General features: G+C 38.5%; 1 protein-coding gene across 2 annotated transcripts in view; it reads left to right on the top strand.

The window, feature by feature from the left end:
- VCAN (versican) overlaps window positions 1-23,133 on the top strand; it is a 152,131-nt gene that overhangs the window by 25,312 nt on the left and 103,686 nt on the right. For both annotated transcript variants that reach the window (XM_060761736.2, XM_060761735.2), the window contains exons 3-5: window positions 11,584-11,961; window positions 21,823-21,997; window positions 22,107-22,234. In XM_060761736.2, coding sequence (XP_060617719.2) covers window positions 11,584-11,961; window positions 21,823-21,997; window positions 22,107-22,234 — 681 coding nt within the window. The remainder of the gene's footprint in view (window positions 1-11,583; window positions 11,962-21,822; window positions 21,998-22,106; window positions 22,235-23,133) is intronic.

The raw sequence follows: 23,133 nt of genomic DNA, 5'->3' as shown, positions 1-23,133 counted from the left end.
TTTTGACCTTCATATGATGAGATTCTCAAGATCCTTTTGCTTAGCAATTCTATGCATGTTCATTTCAAACCAATTTTAATTGAGAAGTGTGCATAGGATTTCAACCAGCAGAAAAGTGCTATATGGACAGAATGTATGTGCAACTGTTGATTAGACACACAGATGCGTTTATTTAAGTGCCCATAAGGCAAAACACTCTTGTTCACATGGAATAGCACAGATTGCATTCTCATATAGATACATAAGTACTTTCTGTATAAGATATTTTGTACTTATTTTTTCCCTCAACAGATTTAACTGGCTTGTGGATTAGGCAGTTAGGAGATTTTATAGGTTATAATATTCCATTGAGGTGGAGATTTCCATCACAGTTTTCACTCTTTGTAGTTAAGGTGTTACCTTTAATAACAGGCTAAATTTGAGTGTGACGTAAATGGTGAAATAATTTAAATATTTTTTAATGGGTGTAATGCTTGTGATGGTATGGTGTGGGTTAGGGAAAAATCCCCTTAGAGAGGAAAAATGTGTAAGAGCCACACTTCTTTACTGCAGTTAATCTATTTTTCCTAAAACTTCTCTGACACCCTCTTTTACTGAAGTGTAAAATACACATAATCCTTTTTCTTCAATCCCAAAATGTTTAATAACAAAAAATTGCTTATTTTACCACACACAGAGGGATAATATTGTTGCAATTCTATCTTGGTCTCTTGAAGTCCTGGAGGATTGTTTCATTCTACTTGTGTAGTTTCTCCTTATCATCATAGTATTTCCCCTCATTAATCATTTAATTGTGAGCATGTCCATTCAAAGGGACCAGCTTCTCTTGGCATCAATATATACAGCAATTGAAAGGGTTCTATTATTTCCCATTGGAACTGTCTTTATCTATGTGAGCAGACCTGTCCGTTATAGAATTAGGGGAAACATAAGAATTATCTATGATTTACTAATGGATTTTGGCCTGTTTCTCAAACTCGCAAAACCAAAGCTCTTTCTTGATAGTTCAGGTATAGTGTTCCCTTGCTACTTCGTGGTTTGCTTTTCACAGACTTGCTGTTTCGTGGGTTTTTGCCTCCCAGTTTACGAATGGTTGCCATTGCCCAGAGCTTCATTCTAATCCTGTCTCCTGGCAATGATGGAGCGTGGAAGGGTGTTTCACCCCCTTGGGAGAGAGGCAGCAAATCAAGAGAGATTGCAAAGCAAAGCAGAGATAGCTAGAAAAAAAAAGTGTACGGTCCCTTTAAATCCCTCCTCGCTTCTGCCTCACCCTCAGAATGCGACATACATATATGGTCCCTACTTTGCAGATCTTCACTTTTTGCGGGTGGTCCTGGAACATAACACCTGCAATAAGTGAGGGAACACTGTATTCCATACACTTTGGGGCCTTGTAGCACCATTTGTAGCAAATTTCTTAAAAGGCTATCCTGGTAACTACGTTCTTAATAAATTATATTTTTAATATATCAAATATGTCAAATAAAGTTATACATAATGCTAATGAAACCTCTGAGAATGCCAGTCACAGATGCAGGGAAAACATTAGGAGAGAATGCTACTGGGACATGGACATACAGCCTGAAAAACTCACAGCAACCCTGTAATTCCGACCATGAAAGCCTTTGACAATACAGTGCATTTTATGTTCCTTAAAGCATGATGTAATGTTTTGAGCATTGGGCTACAGCTCTAGAGGAAAGAATTCAAATCCGCACTCAGCCATGGAAGCCACTGAATGACCTTGGCCAAGTCATATCATCTCAGCTCAGAGAACCCCCTCTGAACAAATCTTGTCAAGAAATCCTCACAAATAGGTTCACCTTTGGATCACTATAAGTTGGAAATTATTTGAATGCACACAACAGGATATACGTTAACAGAGTACCATGGTGATTTTCAGTCTAAAAAAGGAGAGGGGGTTAATAATGCGTTATTCAATATTTCAAAAAATGCCAATTATTTCCCCTCTTAAAATCTTGTTTATTTCCCATGGCTTCAAAATTTCTGAAAAGTTTACATCCCCATATAGTAGGAAGTTTTGACTCAAAGATCCTGCATGTAAATGTATGCATGCAGTTTACGTAAGAGATGCCTAGAAAACTTAATTATAGGGTGATTATATACTCTAGCTGTTCAGCATTTTTAAAAATAGTCAGTCTGAACAAGTAATATAAGGAATCATGTGTTTTATAGTAATACACATACATGTGGGCGTTTCATACTACTACATTCTGTACGTACTTTCCGTAATATATCTGCAGCAGATGGAATGTTCATTTGCCTAGTTTCGCATGATTTACAGTAAGAGCTTGCAAAGTAACTGATCGCTCACCACGCCTGGTTTATATCCCCCCTCTCTTTACTGTACTGAAGTCAGACCACAAGCCATCTGGTAGAACAGAAAGGTTTTTGTTAGGATTCAATTTATTACTTTCATTGTCAAAGCCTCAAGCATGTTTCAGCAAGGTAGACCTGAATAGTCCTGTATATCTGCTTTAGCAATCTATACTTTAACAAAGTGGTCTTAAGGGCTGCTTTACACTTGATGAAATGCTTGCAAAGAAGGCACGTGCCTTAAGGTACACAGCTGGTGACCCACTAGCACTGTGTAAGAAAGAGCTTGTAAGTAATGCACTACAAATAATGACATCACCACAATGCATTATGTTTTAGGATAGGGAAAGTATAACAGTACTCCTTTTGCAAAATAATGTGATGACTGGTAACGGGTTATTTTTTTTACATAGGAAAGCAAGACCTCATTTACACTGGTTCTTTTTTTTTTTTTTGCCTGATTCAATGTGCCAGATGCTGTATCATGAGTTTTCATAGGGACTCCCTCAGCTGCCATGGAGGCAGGAAGGGGTCTCTGCTGCTCAGGCCATCCAGTGGCCACTCTATACATTCCCACTTCACCCCTCATGTTGCACTGGAGTCAAGATGGAGCCCTGCCAGAAGAAGCCCTGTGTAATGAGATGGGCTCCAGCAGCCTCCGTCCTGGAAGCATCTTGGGATAGAGCCCAAGACTCATGTGATGTGGTCCTAAGACAAAGTGTGTGCCTGCCTGCTCAGTTTGCTTTCCAGGTGGTGTCTCTTCATTATCTCCATTTTCTTGACTAAAGATGGATCTTAATTTTCAAAACAGATTTGGGCTGGAAAGCCTCAAGTGTGCCTTCACATAAATGGCTGTTGTTTGACAGCCCTTCAGATGGGACTGTTCTCACTAAACATGATTTGAAGGACCATTTGTTTCTTTATCCCTTCCTGCTACTGCAGTCATTTACAGAAACTCTTCAAATAGACAAATGTTCAAAGCCACAGGGTATTTCACATAGCAGCAGAAACAGAAACATGAGTTTCTTTTCCTGTGGATAAAAGGCATGTGCCAATGACATAAAAAAATTTTGGCCTCTGTTAAGGGCTTTCTTGGATCATCACTAAACTTGCTCCAATATAATGCTTCAAATTGGAAAATAAGTGTGATTCTAAGGTCACTGCAAAAGACACAACAGTTTTAGGAAAATATTTGTTTTCTCTTTAGCCCAGGGCCAGTGTTTTATTCTTAGGACAGCTTCAAAATCAAAAGACAAAATTGCCATTTGTACTGGTACATCTGTACCAGGAGCTCCAACTTTATTTTCTTTCTATTAAGTGTTTGCATGCATTCCAAAGTTTCAGGGATTCTGCAAAAAGGATGGCTTCTTTTGGTTTGCAGTCATAGGGCAAGCCATGTGTCTATCATTGTTAAGTTTGGATCCGCCCTTTCTCCCAGGGAGATGGGAAGGGAAGAGGGGCCATTTTTAGTTAGTCTTAGAGAGGAAAACTAAGTTAGAGGATGTGGACAAGCTTTATCTGCAGAAAAGCTTCATTTCTCAAGACATTCCGGGGAGCTTGCAGCCTTTCAGCCTTACAGCATCTGAGGGAAACAGCCCTAAAGTCTTAAAGAAATTCCAGAGGGAAAACAGTTTTACAGACCCAAAGAACTCCAGCTGGAAAATCTACAAGCTTTGTCTGGTAGGTTCACTTGGTACCAAGATGCAGTTTGGAATCGGTAGTAGATCCCACACCAACAAAACTTAGATAACAGACAGCCTGGGAGAGGTTAAAAAAGGGGTTTCCTCTCAAAGTATAAGAACAATTAACGAAGACAGTTGTCTGTCCCTTGTGGACAAGATTAAGGAAGCCACCAGTTGATTTAAAGCCTTGAAACATTTGTTTGACTCATTAAAGATTTGAGAAATATCTGTTTAATTTGTTCAATAATAAAGGACTTTGTTTAACCTTTCAAGCCATCTAAAGACCATTTCTTCTGGAAAATCCTTGAGGGCCTCTTTCGTGGCGCCCTGGCTTCTTGCTGGGCACAAGGTGCATGTCCTATTTCAAAAGACAATTATTACAGGCCCAGTGCATGACAGAACACCATTGATAGAAAGATGAGATTTTATAGTACAGACATTTAACCCAGAGGGCTAGAGTCTGGGTCTTGCAAACAAGGGAAAGCTGGAATTCTGATTAAGGTCAAAAAGGAGAACAGATTTTATTGAAGGTAGAATCTTACAAAGAGAAAAAATCTGGCTCTGAGCTCCAGGAAGTGGGGTGTAGAATTTATAGCTACTCTCTAGGCTCCCTGCCTATATAACTACCCCCCTTTAAATTAATTAAACAGCTCAACAGCCATTATAACTGCCTAGCAACTGGATATTTTAGCTCTCTCAGTGGAGAACTCTTACTATGTGTTTCAAGAGGTAATTGTTCTGCAGTTTGTTCTTCCAGTGTACTTTAACTGAAAAGGGCCCTCACTTTTTGGGCTTCCCCAATAGTTAAAAAAATTAGCTGTTCCATAAACAAATCCTTACTAGTCTACTGTTGTGTCCCTTCAAGACATTTTTGACATACAGCAATTTAAATGTCAATCTTATCATAAGGTGTTCTGGGCCTGAGAGTGTGTGACCTGCCCAGGGTTATCCAGTGGGTTTTAATGCTTGAGTGGGAATTCAAGTACTCATCTCCAGATTTGTAGTCTATCTCTCAAACTACTAGTTATGTGGGTTGTTGTAGGTTTTTTTGGGCTTTATGGCCATGTTCTAGAAGCATTCTTTCCTGACGTTTCGCCTGCATCAATGGCAGGTATCCTCAGAGGTTGTAAGATCTGTTGGAAACTAGGAAATGGGATTTATATATCTTTGGAAAGTCCAGGGTGGGAGAAAGAAAACTTGTTTGTTGGAGCTAAGTGTAAATGTTTTAATTGGCTACCTTGATAAATCAGATATAAATGTCAGGAGAGAATGCTTCTAGAACATAGCTATACAGCCCAAAAAACCTACAACAACCCAGTGATTCAGGCCATGAAAGCCTTCGACAATACCAGTTATGTCTCTACTGCAGTGTTAATACATGCATAAAAGGGGGAAAATATCAATGAGCATATAAACACACAAATCTCTCTCTCTATATGTGTATCTATGTGTCTAACTATCAAACAAAAGTTTCTATGTGTGGTTGCAAAACACTGCTGTTCACTAGCTAATATTTGGTAAGACTCAGTAGCCCGCCCATAAGCAGATTGCAGCAACCATAGAAGATGTAGTGGTGGCAACCTTTGTTGGAAGATGTCCATCCCTGTCTTCCTTAAAATTACCTGTTGCCTCAGGTGAAATATAGGATGATATTCCATTAATACTATTACAGTAAGACTGACTTGTCAGTTGGCTTCTGAATATGAAATGAAGATTGAGATATTGCCTTATCCTTTGCCTCAGGCAGCAAAATGTTTTGACCTTGGTAAAGTTTAGGACTGTGTGTAAGATGTCCTTTGACATTAAGGACATAAGAGCCATGTGGGAGTGGGACCACAAGCCTATTTATTTCAGCATCCAATAACCAACCATGTATAAGTGGGAAGATTACCACCACACAGCTTCACAAAAGATGGATGGAGGGAAAAAATCCTGTTTTTATGCTCCTCAATTTTTCTAAATGCAGATATTGTCACTTTTTCTTAGAGGAAGCACTCCTACTCCACTCTTAATTTTATTTGAGTTTTCCATCTACCATGAAACTAGTTAGCCTATGAAGAGGAATTGTTCTTTGGGGCACCTACGGAAAGAACATGAAATTATGTGACATTTGTTTCTTTTATATTATTGACCTTGCAAGATTTGGTTGACCTTTCTGGGCCTTACTGACACTGCTTGGTAGGAATCTCCTAGAAAAGTTTTGGGAGTGGACCTCACATAGACCTTGGAAAAGTTAGTGCTTTTGGACTTTTTTTTAAATTGTGTCAGGAGTGACTCCTGGTGTGAGAAAATTGGCCATCTGCAAGGATGTTGTCCAGGGGACGCCTGGATGATTTTGATGTTTTTATCATCCTTGTGGGAGGCTTCTCTCATGTCCCCGCATGAGGAGCTGGAGCTGATAGAGGGAGCTCATCCGCCTCTCCCCGGATTCGAACCTGCGACCTGTCAGTCTTCAGTCCTGCCAGCACAGGGGTTTAACCCACTGTGCCACCGGGGGCTCCGCTTTTACCCTCAGGGATTCTGGAATCTGTAGTCGAAAACACTAAGTTTTCCAATATTTTGTTCAGACATGACCTCTGCTTAGCAAGGGTTTTGAAGCATCTGTTGGTTTTGTGTGTGTACATGTGCCTTCAAGTCACCTTATGGTGACCCCATGGATTTCATAGGGTTTGCTTAGGTGAAAAAATATTCAGAAATTGTTTTGACAATTCCTTCCAGACTACAGCATCTGGTATAGTGCTTAGTATCCAAGATCAGAAAAGATCTGGTGCCTGCAGGTAGCCAAATGGATGATTCTTAGAATTACCAATACAATATCTTGCTTTACCCCTTAGCAGATTGATTGTGAGAAATTAAAAGTGATGTGTTTTAGAAACGGAAGAAAAAGCCATCTGGATCCACTCCCCCCCCCCCCCTTTTGCAAAAGCATTCAGGAGCAAGGATGATAAAAGCCTTGTCTTGAATTACCCATAAATCAGAGATAAAATCTGTATCAGAGATGGTAGTACATTTTCACACATCTTTAGACATGGAAATAATTTCTGTGAGTAAACCCATCCTTTTATAGAGCTTTAATCTGGCCTCACTCTGATGAGCTATCTCTAATAGCTCCATCCTTTGCCTAAAAGGTTAAGTGGGATTGATGTTCTGTTGGCAGCAAAATAATTTTTTTCCAGTTTCACACTACATGCTCAATGCTTTCTTATTCAGACACATTAGTTAATGACATACAGGTGAAAAATAAATAGAGTAGACTCTTAGTTAACCAGCATTCATCAGGTTTGGTAAATGTCAGATAAATATAGTTTCTAGTTGATTGAGAATACTATTAAAATAGGTCTAAACAAATCCTGTGTGTCATACTATAACCTACTACAAACTGTATTGACTTGATATTAATATTGAAATGCAGTAATTAAAAAACAAGTAAAGCAAACGTAATGTAACACAGTTTTGTTGTTTCACTGTACTATAATTACATGTTTCTATTATAAAGTATTATATATTTTCTCTTTATGCCAGTTGCTTAGGAGTTTTGGTTGCTTGAGAGTTCCAGTGAACTGAGGGTGGATCTACACTGCCCTATATCCCAGGATCTGATCCCAAATTATCTGCTTTGAACTGGATTACATGAGTCTACACTGCCAGATAATCTGGGATAAGCAGATGATCTGGAATGAGATTCTGGGATATAGGACAGTGTAAATCCAGTCTGAAGGCCCCTCCAGACAGGCCTTTAATTCTAGATTTGTCTTGCTTTTCCCAGAGGAATCCAAATGACAGCTCCAGTGAAAGCCTATAAATGTTGAGTAAACCAGGTTTCCCGGGTGTACTCTGCATTAATTCAATACCTCATTGGATCTGAGGGCCCTTCCACACAGCCCCTATATCCCAGAATATCAATTCAGAAAACATCACTAATATCTGCTTGGAACTGGGTTATCTAAGTCCACACTCAGATAATGTAGGATTTTCTGTCTTGGTATTCTGGGATATAGGGCTGTGTAGAAGGGCCCTGAGAATCTACTGTAAATAAAAACTCCACATAGGAGAGATGAAAACTAGGTATTTTAGGAATGTTAGTTTTGATTTCTATACAGATTCCACAGGACCTGTACGAGGCTATGCAAATAAAAATAAATAAAATTTAAATAGCTGATTCAGCAGAAGGTACAAAAGACATTATTGGTTCTAAGACAGTTAATATCCAGGCAGTGACGTGGCTTTAACATATCATCAGCACACATTCCTTACTCTGAACTGTTGATGCCCAGTAGCAGTTTACATCTATAATACTTTTCAGTTGTTTTGAACTAATACGTTCATTTTTTAAAACAGAGAATAAAGAGGGAGATATTACTGTAGAAGTATGGCAGAGCTGTTTTTGGATCGAAGACTGTCAAGCCACATTGAATAAGTTAATGAGGGATTGAGGGTTGGCGTACAGTGTTAGCAAATATAAAATTCAGTCTCCAGACATGCTGTAGGCAGGTTTGATGAACTGTATGCCAGCATTAGACTCAAAGGCATTCTATTGTTGGATGGGAACATTTTGCTGTAAAATATTTGCAGCTGGAGATAATGTTAACTCTGGTGAAAGTCCTTTAATCTATCAGGCACTATCTGTATGCATTACTGCTATTTAATTCCCCCTTCTTCCTACTGAGATACCTTTTTTTCAGAGATAAGTTAAGCCTTGAAGTTGGAAAGGAAATAATTAAAAGGGAGTGAATAGCTGCCCGCAGTGTGCATACACACATATAGATATACAGAAAGAAAAGAAATGTGTCTGTTTCCTCTTGATATATGGTAAAAATTAATTAACTCTTAGAATAACTAGATTATTTATTCTTCTGAAGACAAGCCATACTCAACAGTATTATCCACAGAGCTTATTGCTTAGAAGATCAGAGCCATAACTGGCATCTGTGTCACTTGCTTGAACCATATTTTTCTGCACAGGGCTCAAGAATGGGAAAAGGAAGTTGACTTGTAGAACAATGCTGTAGCACCTACTGGCTTTCATATCAGTTGCATGGTGTATCTGTTCAAAGATTTCATCTGAACTTGTTTGGGAATTTACTTTGGATTTCTCCTATAAGGTTCAAAGTAAACAAGAGTAGGGTTGTTGTAGGTTTTTCCGGGCTATATGGCTATGTTCTGGAGGCAATTTTTCTCCTGATGTTTCGCCTCCATCTATGGCAAGCATCCTCAGAGGAAGTGAGGTCTGTTGGATGTAGGAAAAATGGGTTTATATACCTGTGGAATGACCAGGGTGAGACAAAGGACTTTTGTCTGCTGGGGCTAGGTGTGAATGTTTCAGCTGATCACCTTGATTAGCATTCAATGGCTTGGAAGTGCCTGGGGGGAATCTTTTGTTGAGAGTGATTTTATGTGCCCGTTTGTTTCCCCTCTGTTGTTTTGCTGTAGTAATTTTTGAGTTTTTTAATACTGGTAGCCAGATTTTGTTCATTTTCATGGTTTCTTCCTTTCTGTTGAAATTGTCCACATGCTTGTGGATTTCAATGGCTTCTCTGTGTAGTCTGACATGGTGGTTGTGAGAGTGGTCCAGCACTTCTGTGTTCTCAAATAATATGCTGTGTCCAGGTTGGTTCATCAGGTGCTCTGCTATGGCTGATTTCTCTGGTTGGAGTAGTTTGCAGTGCCTTTCATGTTCCTTGATGCGTGTCTGGGTGCTGCGTTTCGTGGTCCCTATGTAGACTTGTCCACAGCTGCATGGTACATGGTAGACTCCTGCAGAGGTGAGAGGATCCTTCTTGTCCTTTGCTGAATGTAGCATTTGTTGGATTTTCTTGGTGGGTCTGTAAGTGGTTTGTATGTTGTGTTTCCTCATCAGTTTCCCTGCAAGAGCTGCAAGACCGAGAACAAGCCACGAGAGTAAAGATGAAGATCCACCCAGAGGAAAAGTGTTCTTGCCTTACATCAAGGGAACCACTGACCACATAGGGAAACTGGGTGGATCTTCATCTTTACTCTCGTGGCTTGTTCTCGGTCTTGCAGCTCTTGCAGGGAAACTGATGAGGAAACACAACATACAAACCACTTACAGACCACCAAGAAAATCCAACAAATGCTACATTCAGCAAAGGACAAGAGGGATCCCCTCACCTCTGCAGGAGTCTACCGTGTACCATGCAGCTGTGGACAAGTCTACATAGGGACCACAAAACGCAGCACCCAGACACGCATCAAGGAACATGAAAGGCACTGCAAACTACTCCAACCAGAGAAATCAGCCATAGCAGAGCACCTGATGAACCAACCTGGACACAGCATATTATTTGAGAACACAGAAGTGCTGGACCACTCTCACAACCACCATGTTAGACTACACAGAGAAGCCATTGAAATCCACAAACATGTGGAAAATTTCAACAGAAAGGAAGAAACCATGAAAATGAACAAAATCTGGCTACCAGTATTAAAAAAACTCAAAAATTTCAACAGCAAAACAACAGAGGGGAAACAAACAGGTACATAAAATCACTCTCAACAAAAGATTCCCCCCAGGCACTTCCAAGCCATTGAATGCTAATCAAGGTGATCAGCTGAAACATTCACATCTAGCCCCAGCAGACAAAAGTCCTTTGTCTCACCCTGGTCATTCCACAGATATATAAACCCATTTTTCCTACTTCCAACAGACCTCACTACCTCTCAGGATGTTTGCCATAGATGCAGGTGAAACGTCAGGAGAAAAATTGCCTTTAGAACATGGCCATATAGCCCGGAAAAACCTACAACAACCCAGTGATTCCGGCCATGAAAGCCTTCGACAATACATTAAACAAGAGTAGATCCCATGCTTTGCTGACATGGATACTAATAGCCACTAATCAAAGGTTGGGAAGTCTTTGGCTTGCCAAATGTTTTGGACTATAGCAACCCATAATACATTATGATTGCTCTTGATGACTGGTACTTTTGGGAGCTGAAGTAGAAAACATCTAGAGGGTCAGGAATGTCTATCCCAGCTATGGTGCATGCTTGGATATGTTTATATAGACTTATTTCTCCTCTATGTTTTTGTGGTGTTTACAAGTTGGGAGATTTGATGGTACCAATCAGAAATATTAGAACAAAACAAGCATTTTGAACAGTAAACTGTTGACATAATTTGTTTTATAGAACTGAAGGAAATTATAGGGAGAAAGAACATGTGTGTTTGTAAAAGAAGTTTTAGGGGCTGAAATATGAGACAGAGAGAATTACGTTACCTTCTATGATATGCTGTATTAAGATACCCATGTGTTCTGATCTGAACACATTTGAATCCATTGTCATATGCATACCAAAGTGACCAGTTCTTAGCAGAACTTTGAAATGAAAGTGGATATATGATGTATACCACTGGAACTGTCATGACCTTATAGTTATTCTTTAAGATTAATGAAGGAATCTGGGTTCTAACAAGGATATCCCAAAATGCTTTCTTGCACTTTTATCAGGCTGAGTTGCACTACTAGAAAGGGTATTGTTGCTTCTGTGAATCTCATATAGATTAGTTTTAATGCCTCACTAATACAGTGTTTTTGTCCTGCAGGCAAAATGGAAAAAAGTCCACCGGTGAAGGGCTCACTGGCTGGAGGTGTCACTCTCCCGTGTTTCTTTTCTACTCCACCTACTTTGCCGCCCAGCTATCACAATACTAGTGAATTCCTCCGGATTAAGTGGTCAAAACTTGAACATGATATAGGTGAAAAAGACCTGAGAGAAACCACAGTTTTGGTGGCCCAAAATGGGAATATCAAGATAGGACAAGGCTACAAAGGGAGAGTGTCAGTTCCAAGTCTGCCGGAAGATGTTGGAGATGCCTCATTGACTATGGAGAATTTACGGGCAAGCGATACTGGAATTTACCGATGTGACGTCATGTATGGAATTGAAGATACCCAAGACATAGTCTCATTGGATGTTGATGGTAAGTTTCCACATTCTCAGTGCATTTACTGTTCAAACTCCAAAACATAACATCATTCAATGAACTGCTGTGCTCAATACACTTTTGTTATTGCAAGAGGTATTTGTCCCTACTTTTCTCTCTATCTTTTTCTATTTTCATTTTTAGTTTCACATTTTAAAAACAATTTAAAATAGTTTAAAAGTTACACATAAGTAACTTTACAAACATATTGATCATAAAGAAATGTCTAGGGTTGGTTTTGGGGAGGGTAAAAGTATCATGAATGCATACATTTTTGAATTTATTTTTCAGATTCTGCTTCAGATTCTGATCTGTACAATAAAAGCTTCTCAAACTCATATTATCAGTTCTAAAATATCAACAAGTACCACAGCTAGAACACAACAGTATCCATTTATTGTGGTTTCCATTTCCTTTTCTAAAAGTGTTAATGAATTTAACAATTAATACAGATCTTTTTTTAAAAAAAACAACAAAGACAACTCCAAAACAAAATAGAAATGTGGTAATTTTAATAGGTTATAAGAGTGTGACCAGAATTATAGCCACATGCACTTAATTTTGCACATAGTCACACCAGATATTAACACTTCGTATGTCCTCATTATTTGTATAATGAAATCCAGATTGTAACATTACATGAACAGATGTATAGAGCTTAAATACAATTGTTAGACCTTACAACAGTAGACCCACTAAATCCATAGGATTTACAAAAGTAGTTTACCATCCAGTACTTAATTGTCTAGTTAGTTATATCAACTGTATTTAGACCTAGAAGTGCACATGGTGAGGCTGAGATGTACACATGGCAATGAAGAGCTGTCTAAACTAAACTAAATATCCAAACCAAATCTTTTGCTATAGGGAAGGCAAAAATTATGAAAATTTTTAGAGCCTTTCTTTTATTTCTTCTGGCAAATACTCCTATTTTTTTCTTCCAAATTCTGACTTCAGTCTCTGAGTATGCCTCAAAGGTATGGCATATGATATCCTTGTAATTCTTTTGCAAGAACATAAGAATCACACAGGAAGATCTGGACCTTCCTAGAGAGGTATTCTCTTGTGCAAAAAAAGCAGTTTTTTAATTCATTTGCAGGAATCTTGTGCATCTAATTCCAGTGAATGTACAGAGCTAACTATATTTCAATGCTACTTATGTGTGGAGTGAAATAAAAATGTATTGCAGAGAGCAGAATTTCATTTTGGCAGGCAATGCACCCATTTTCCTCCCTCCCCCATAGCTATATCCTTAGATAGTAGTAACTGATTGAAATAAGTTTGCACTAAATGAGCGATACTACAGTTGTGTGCAGTAATCTTTACACGTGTCTTATATCATTAAAACCATTTGCTCACTCTTGTGAAATCAATTAAATGTAACAGAACTTAAAACCTTTGAATCTGGTAAAAGGGTCAATATCTCCCCCCCCCCCCCCCACACACACACATAGTGTTACTTTTGTTTGCATTTGTAAAGGATGAGCCACTTCTTCACAATAATGATAGAAAAACAAACATTACACAAGGAAGGCTTGAGCTTCCAAAACATCATGAAACTGATTCAAACATCTATGCCATGCCACTCTGAACAAATCCCTCAAAAGGAAGAGCTGGATGGTAGGCCTCAGTTATTGGGCTGAATGGTATGAGTAGTGGTGTGGAAGGTATTTGCTAATGTTTGCATTCTGGATGTGAAAAGGGTTTCTTAACAGTCAGGACACCTTACCAAGGAAACAGAAAACAGCTGTGAGATTCTTCACACTTTGGGACTTCAAGTAGATACTTGATGTTTTGCTAAAATCCTTTTTTAAAAAAACAAACAAACAAATAAAAATGTTTTGGCACAGAAAATACTTTTCCTATGCAAAGGTTTTCATTTTGCACAAGAAACACCAGTGCCTGCACCAAATACTTCTATTTGCCTAAGAGACCTGATTTTTGTTCAGAAACCAGTATTATATGTGAAATTTGTGCAATATAAACACCTTTGTATTCTTCCAGAGAAGGAAGAAATTCAATAAAATTATTCATTCCTTCATGTAGGAAATAAAATGTATGCAGGCTTACATTCCAAAATGTAGGAAAAGGAATGTTTTGAAGTCAGGGAACATAATCTATTCAACAATTTGTATGATTAATTGGAGAGGGCCTTCTCTCTGTCCCACTACCTGTTGAAGCGCATTTGGTGGGATCATGGGCCTTTTTGGTGGCTGCTCCTAGACTGTTGAACTCCCTCCCAAGAGAGACCAGGATGGCCCCATCCCTGCTTGCCTTTTGCAACACTGCTGGGGAGGCTGTGCATGGGGCTCGGGTGTGTGTGTGTGTGTGTGTGTGTGTGTGTGAGTTTTAAATACAATTTTAATTGTATTTATTATATTTAAAGTGTATTTTAACCAATATCCATGCCATACTATATAACTTTTTTTGTATTTGCTTTGCTTAAACTTTTGACCAAATTGTGTGGTTGTTAGTTGCCTTGTGTCCCCACAGGGAGAAAGGTGTATAAAAATAAAGTAAATAAATAAAACACATAAAAATGATTAGCAAAGAATGCACACATTGGAAGAAATGCAATTGATAAAATGCAGAAGCTGAAAATAGCCAAGTCCACTGGGTTTTATAGATCATGAGAACAAGTGAGCTAATACTGTCTGTGTTTCATGTTAGACTTATAGAGCTGTCTTATTTTCCCATCAACATCAGTTTGCAGAGGAACTTGGCTGACTTTTCCATGTTGCTTCCAGTTGCTTTTTTAAACCAACATTAGCTTGAAATGGGTTGTGACACTCAGTAAGTCATTCAAGTCAAGTAGGACACACAATCAAAAGAAATGGTCCCTTAGAAAACTGAAGACTTTAAGGAAGGCTTCAAAAGATCTATGGAGGTTTAGACTGCCAGTGGGTGGCAGGTGACATCTTTATATATAGCTTTTATCTTTTTCTTTTAAAATCCAATTAACTCAGGATGTCAGCAGTAGATCAGCTTTTTCTGTGTCACCCTGACTGATACAGGGGGAGGGACAGTTTTCATGGATATCAATCTGTTTGTTTGAATTAGATTCAGCAGCAAATTAGAAGAGTTATGTCTGAAGAGGAAAAATAGGCGCAGTAGGGGGGAGTGATCTTCTCCAGTTCATTTCAACAGGACTTGCATAATAGAAAATCCTGTTAAATTTACCTCTGGGTTGCTGTGAGTTTTCCGGGTTGTATGGCCATGTTCCAGAAGCATTCTCTCCTGACGTTTAACCCTGATGTTTAACTCTGTTTTTTGGTTCCAGAGAATTTGGGCACAAATTACAAGACATGATTTGCATTCAATTTAATAACATTTGTATGAGAACATATTATTTTCTGTTTTTTTTAAAAAAACAGATACATATAATTCATAATACTACAAACATTAACAAAGTTAACATCTAATTAAACCATCATTAGCATCCTGTGCCCAAGAAGACTCTGTGGAATTTATGGGGTTATCACAAGTCAACGGGTGATTTGTAATGACACATACATGCACAGAGTAGAAAGCAAATCTAAACAGCAAATACAGACAATACAGCACATGTTTAAAACTTTGTCCCATAAAATAGTTCATTCCCAATAACCAATGTAGACTCAAATGCCTGTCAACGTTAAAGAAAAATCTTCATTTTCTGCTGGAAGGATACTGTGGCAGAGTTCACTCTAGTCTTTCTATAAAGGGAGTTTCAGTGTCTGAAAGTAACTACCAAGAAGACTCCTATCTATTTCCATTATATAGAATGGAGTGATGGACTTCCATTGAAGATTTTGAAATTCTGGCAGAATAAGAGAACAGAGTTTTTCAGATAATCTGGATATGAGCATTATAGAGTTTTATAGGTCATAACCACAATTGTAAATTGTACCTGGAAAGATATCGGTAGTCAGTGAAGATGCTACAACAGAAGGGCTGCATATATGCATAGCTTGTACTTGAAGATATTTCAGACACAACAATTACCTGGATTATGTGGCAGTGTAGACTCATACAATCCTGTTCAAAGCAGATAATGTGGATTATCTACTTTTATAATTTGGTTTATATGGCAGTAGCAGAGGCCTGAGAGAATGAAGAGGAGGAGGGAAGGATAAAGTTTCTCCTTCCCAGCAGGTTAAGGCAAAAAAAAAGAGAAACTACTGCAATTTATTCTAGCTTGTGTGTTCTTCCTCATTAACTATTTTTTGCCATCTTGAGACCACTCTGTTGCATGGCCATACGTGTCCTGGTTTTCATCTGTGAAATGTTGGATAGCATATGATCTATTTATCTACAAATCTGTCACCCCAGTAAAAAGCATATGTGTACAGTTCCATGCACATGCATTTCTACAAATCTCTCTTCTGATGGTCCAGACCATGTATGAATGGACAATGAAGGAAATGTGTGGGCCTAAATTTGCTCTAGTGCAGTTGCTCACCACTACATAAATTATTCACTAATTCACTGATTAGTATTTCACTATACCAGGGCATGTGGGTGCATTTACACTGTAGAATTAGTGCACTTTGACACCACTTTTAACTATTGTGGCTCAGTGTTATGGAATTTTGAGAGTTGTACTTTGGTGAGGCACTAGCACTTTTTGACAAAGAAGACTAAAGACCTTGCAAAAGCACAACTCCTAGGATTCTATAGCATTGAGTCAGGGCAGTTACATTGATGTCAAGCTGCACTAATTCTACTGAGTTCATAGACATATCAACAATATATTGTAAACAGGTTGAAAGGTGGCTCTATATATTGTAAGGAACCCTATTCCCTTGTTTGCAAAGTCTTGAGAAGGCTGAAGTGATTAAGGGAATGTGCAGGTACAACCATACCAAAATTTGGTTTGCTTTGCATTGAATGTTTGTTGTAGTCCTAAGTTTCAGGGAATCTGCAGATAGGTGGCTTCTTTTGGCTGCAATCATAGGACAAGCCACCTGTCAATTATAGTTAGGTTCCCTGGTCCCACCCCCTTTTGGGTTTTAGAGGGAATAGGAGCCATTTTGGGTTCAGTCCACACAGAGAAACCTTTCATGCAGGACATAATACCAAGAGCTCCTGTAGAAAGCTTTGTCTTCTATGGCTTGGCCGGGGAGATATACAGCCCACAGCTTGGTCGGGGTTATACAGCCCTACAGCTCCTTTGCTGAAGGACTTCAGTCAGCCATCACCAAAGCCTGAATTCCTTCTTTTTTCCCCTGGAAGTCTACAAAGCTCTGCTTGGTAAGGGTCACTCGCTGAAGCCAGAAGCAGTTGGTACCGGGTGCAGGGGCTCCACGCCAACAGAGGCAAAGACAGACTTCCCAGATTAGAAGTTAAGGATTTCCCCATTAGTTAATGTACAGTTTATGAAGATAGTGCCCGTTCCCTGTGGACAACAGTGAGAGAGAGCCAATAGACTATTTAAGAAAGCCTTAAAGTACCTGTTTGTTTTCAATAATAAAGAACTTTGTTGAACCTTTAAGCAATCTAAAGACTCTGTTTTAAGGAAATCCAAAGGCCTTTAATCTGAGGCAGCCCCGGCGTCCCCGTTGGGCACACAGAATTTATGTCCTGTCTACAGTCTTATGCACAGGCCCAGTGTGTGACAGCACAGGGTAATTATTGTATCATTGACAATGAAAAATAAAATAAAAACCTTAATAATAATAGCACAGAATCATTTTCTCTAGGAAATTGTTGTGTCAAGTTTTAAAGATAAAATATATATTTTTTATGTGGATTTTCAAGTTCACTTTAATGAAAGGGCTCATAGTATGATGTAATGATATGATATTTTTACAAAACATAAAACAGCAACATAGAATCCAACAGAATCCTTGGATTTAGCTGTATTCAAGAGCATCAGTATCTATTTCCCAGGAACTATGGCACTCTTGGCAATTTCCCTGGAATGTAGATTAATCTTGTTTACCTGAATTTCTGCACAACTGTGCCTTGGTTTCTTTATTTACTTATTCATTCCGTGTGAACTTTCTTATAGCAAATGGGTAGGAGTAAACAAAACAAAACAAAAGCAAAACAGAAACAAACCATGAGGGAATGTTTTTATGTGACAAAAGTTGGCCTAGAGCATGTGGCCTCACTTTTTTGTTATCTCCAAGTGAAATATATGAACTTTAATTTCTTTGACCAAAGTTTACTTCTGATCTACTGAGCATTCACTAATTGACGAAAGGGGGATATATAGCAACAAAAATAGAGTTTTGTATGTGATACTTTGTATAGAAATATTCACATCCAGTATAAGGATTATAATTTAAATAGAAATACCATACTTTTGATCAAATGAATGGTGTGCCTGCTGAACCTGCTACCCAGATGCTATTTATTGATGGGCAACTTCTCAGGAATCTTATTCCCCTTTCATTTGGATCAAAAGCAGACCAGACATCCCTTCAAATAGAATAAAACTTCAAAAAGAGGACTATTGTTTCATAGTGAACACAAACCCATGGATTTTATAGGTTTTTTTTTTTGCTTTAAGCAAGGAGATGGCTTGCCATTGCTTTTCTCTGAATTCAGCATATATCACCATTTGGCTAACTAACCAGATCCAATTCAGCTTTGTTTCTGAGATTAGATGTGATGTAGCACCTTACAACACTTCCAATAATGGGATGTCTTCTCCAAAGGAAGTTTATGACAACCCTAGAGTCTACTCATTGCTGTAATCACAGAATACCAATTACTGATATTCAACCTTTCATGTAGTTTTGCCGATATCTGGAAGAAAGACCCGATAATCAGAGAAATTCATTTCTGAGAAAATGTGCATAGTTGTTGTCATTACAATTCTATCAGTACTGACTTCTAATGCCGTCTTGCTTTTTTTTTTTTTTTTTTTTTGCATCATTGGCCAATATAACACATTACGAACACTAGTTTAGTCCTTGGAAATGTCCCTGTGTAATGACAACTGGGAAGGAGAAGGTAGTACAAACATCATTTCACCTTGTTTCATGTTTCAGTGAAACAATGGAATGCACAGGAAAAGCTGCAATTGGTGTGCATTATGTTTGGAATCTTTGCGAAGTACAGATTCTTACACGTCACAAAACTAATTTAACTTACAATTGGATTTTAACAAAAATCAACATATAACCTGATCAGATCAATAGCATTATTCTTTTGTGGTCAAAATCCAACTGAAGACATTTCCTGTTGTTGTGGTATATTCGTTCAGTCTCTTTGTGACCTCATGATCCAGCCCAAGCCAGAACTCCCTGTTGGCTGTGGCCACCCCCAGCTCCTTCAGAGTCAAGCCAGTCACTTCAAGGATACCATCCATTCATCTTGCCCTTGGTTGGTCCCTCTTTCTTTTTCCTTCCATTTTCCCCCACATCATTGTCTTCTCTAAGCTTTCCTGTCTTGTCAGGATGTGGCCAAAGTACTTCATCTTTGCCTTTAATATCCTTCCCTCCAAAGAGCAGTCGGGCTTTATTTCCTGAAGTATGGACTAGTTTGATCTTCTTGCGGTCCAAGATACTTTCAGAATTTTCCTCCAGCTCCACAGTTCAAAAGTGTCTATCTTCCTTCACTCAGCTTTCCTTATGATCCAGCTCTCACATCCATAGGTTACTATGGGGAATACCATTGCTTTAACTATGCGGATCTTTGTTGCCAGAGTGATGTCTCTACTCTTCACTATTTTATTGAGACTGGTCATTGCTCTTGTCCCAAGAAGTAAACATCTTCTGATTTCTTGGCTGGAGGCTGTATCTGCAGTAATCTTTGCGCCTAGAAATAAAAAGTCTGTCACTGCCTCCACGTTTTCTAGTTATTTCCTAGGTAGTGGTTAATAATATATTTGTCTATTACTGCATTTCTGTTCTTGTGGGAGTGATTTATGCTCCCCCTTTACAGCTGGACAGATTGATTGCTGATAGTCTTCAGATATGGGAACTATTGGATCTTTAGTCTATCTTCAGGAAATTGACATAGATGTTCACTTCTAGCAATTTGGTCGCTTAACATAGTATTGGGTGCATCTATTTTAATATACAGTAATAGCAGATTACTATCAGTATTTTTAACCACTATTATAATGATAGTGAGTTATCAGAGAAAGAGATTACACATCTGTTTAAACTGAATAATCATGTGTTGGAAATTCCTGGGTGGTATACATCTAGCACAGATGGCTTTCAAAGCATTACATCCATTGCAAGGCATAGGCTTCCTCCAAACATGGTTTGGCCAAATGTTTGCAAACTCATTGTGAGTGTTGATGAATTCTGCATTTTGAACAGGCTCTCTGGTTATACAGAATTATTCTACCTTTTCCAGAGAATTGCTACAAACCCATATCCCTGCACAGCAAGCCAATGTCCCATTGCTTTCAATAGTTTGACTGCAATCTTGCACCTACTCAATCATATCAAAATGTTTGAGCTTGAATATCTCAGGTGATGCATTTACTGTGTGCCACAAAGTTATTTAAAAAGCATACACATAATGATGATGAATGAATATATATGTCCTGAGTTGGAAATTCTTCAGAAAAATCACCATTTGTTACTATTGTTATATTAATGCAGCAATTTTGTGAGGGTGTACTTTATGCGTTCTCCTTTTAGAAAGCATTACATAGGTCCAATACAGCATATTACTTATCAGATAGGTCTAGCTGTTCCATCTATTCTCTCCCTCCCTCTCTGCCTCAAAAACAAGCTGAAGTTGAGCGTTTAGAAAACTTACTATGACTAGAATCCAATTGGTTAGATCCAACTGGAATAGATCGATTCAATCAACTGTTGAATGATGAGACAACATATAGGTAAAGCAAATTGATTATACATGTCTAGTCTATTCAAAATGAACAGTAGGATTTAGGACAAGGAAGTCCTAAATTGCCCATTGCTCTTACTACTGCATTTTGGGTCCATTTTTTGTGTGCCAGTAGCGATTTGAGAAACTGCAAGTCACTTCTGGTGTGAGAGAATTGGCCTTCTGCAAGGATGTTGCCCAGGGGACACCCATATGTTTTACAATCCTGTGGGGGACGCATGAGAAGCTGGAGGTGACAGATGTGAGCTCATCCCTCTCCCCGGATTCAAACCGTCAAGCTTTTGGTCATCAGCCCTGCTGGCACAGGGGCTTAACCCATTGTACCACAGGGGGCTCAGTAATTACTTATTACATTAATTCTATATAGTTTAGTACTTAATCTTGCTTCATGGGCTGTAATAAACCTGAATTTCCATTTGGGGAAAGAAAAAAAGAGAGAAAATAACCCACATTTTCAGTTCTCCTCAATACTGTCCCACAATAGGTTTATCCCTAAAAACACCCTACAACAAACAAATGAATGTTACTTATTAAATGACAAAGGTAATGATGTTAGTAGTTGCTATGTCATTTTGCTATTTTGCACAAAAAAACCCATTGTAATGCCTTCCCTACCATTATCTATACCAGGGGTCCTCAAACTAAGGCCCGGGGGCCGGATGCGGCCCTCCAAGGTCATTTACCCGGCCCTCGCTCTGGGTCAACCTAAGTATGAAATTACTTGAAAGCACACAATAACAACAATAATCCTATCTCATCAGCCAAAAGCAGACCCACACTTTCCATTGAAATACTAATAAGTTTACATTTGTTAAAATTGTTCTTAATTTTAATTATTGTATTGTTTTTAAATGTTTTTTGCACTACAAATAAGGTATTTTCAGTGTGCATAGGAATTAATTCATTTTTTAATTATAATTCGGCCCGCCAACAGTTTGAGGGATCTGTTTAAAAAGTTTGTGGACCCCTGATCTATACCATTGTTTGGATGGTTTCATTTTCAGTATATGTTGATGTAACATAAGTGACTAACACGATGTGGTTTTTTTGTCTTTGCAGGTGTAGTGTTTCACTATCGTGCTTCAACTAGTAGATACACCCTGAATTTCCAGCAGGCAGAAGAGGCATGTTTGGAAAATGGTGCAGTTATAGCAAGCCCTGAACAGCTGACAGCTGCATATGAAGATGGATTTGAGCAGTGTGATGCTGGTTGGTTGTCTGACCAAAGTGTTAGGTGAGATGATCAATGTGTTTTATAAAACTAAGTATCATAATTTAAATAGCTTTTTCTATATCTCCAGTACTTGACTTTCACTAATTGCCATTCACTTATTGAACTGCAGATACCCCATCATATACCCAAGACCTGGCTGCTATGGGGATATGATGGGAAAGGAAGGAGTCCGGACCTATGGATATCGTCTTCCTAATGAAACTTATGATGTCTATTGCTATGTGGGGAGCTTGAATGGTAAGTAATACCCTTATTTTAAAGCTCTGTCTATGATGGTTGAAATAGACTCACAGCACTATAGTTAAAATGTTGTTGTTGTTGTTGTTGTTGTTGTTGTTGTTGTTGTTGTGTGCCTTCAGGTTATTTCTGACTTCCGATGACTCTCAAACCTAACATTGCCTTCCTCTTGGAGAGTGTAATTGCCCAAATTCATGCAGTGGGTTTCCATAATCAAATGGGATTTGAACCCTAGTCTCTATAGTCACAATTCAGCACTAAAACTACTATTGGCTCTTACAGTTAAAATGTAAATTGGTTTTTTTTAGGACAACAAAGGTGACATTTAACTTTTTTTTAAATTCTAAGCTTTCTGTGGTAGCTCTGCCTATTCATCCTTTCCCCTGTAGAGATTTGTGTATTTTCCTATATATATATCTTGATCCAATGTTAAGAGCTTCTTTATAATTACAACCCTGGTAATAGTGATGCTAAAGTAGGAGGTTCTCCTGCTGGGTATTTTAGTATGTGTGAGGATGGGGGAATATTGAACAGATACAACCAATAATGGGGAAAATACTGTACAGTTTGGAATTGCCCCTCATGCTTTTAGGCTACAGTCCGAAACATACTTACTGCTAGTAAATAAGCTTCATTGAACACTCTTATTTGTAAATAGAGTTGATAAGAAAAAGTAATGATTTTGACATTTTAAATTCCTCTGCGAGATTCTCATTTTACTTTATTAATCAATCTTGGTGCTACATTTTTTGCAAAAAAATATCCCATTTTACTTCAATGACCAATCTTAAGGCCAAATTTTTTTGCAAGAAGGGAAATCCAGAAGGGAAAGTCTACTATGCTCCTAGAACAGTGGTTCCCAACCCTTTTTGACCAGGGACCAATTTGACCAGGGACCA

This window comes from Anolis sagrei, chromosome 2 (assembly GCF_037176765.1).
Source record: "Anolis sagrei isolate rAnoSag1 chromosome 2, rAnoSag1.mat, whole genome shotgun sequence".
In the NCBI taxonomy this organism is placed as follows: Eukaryota; Metazoa; Chordata; class Lepidosauria; order Squamata; family Dactyloidae; genus Anolis; species Anolis sagrei.
The sequence above is the reverse complement of the archived record's forward strand: the minus strand, read 5'-3'. Positions and strand labels throughout refer to the sequence as shown.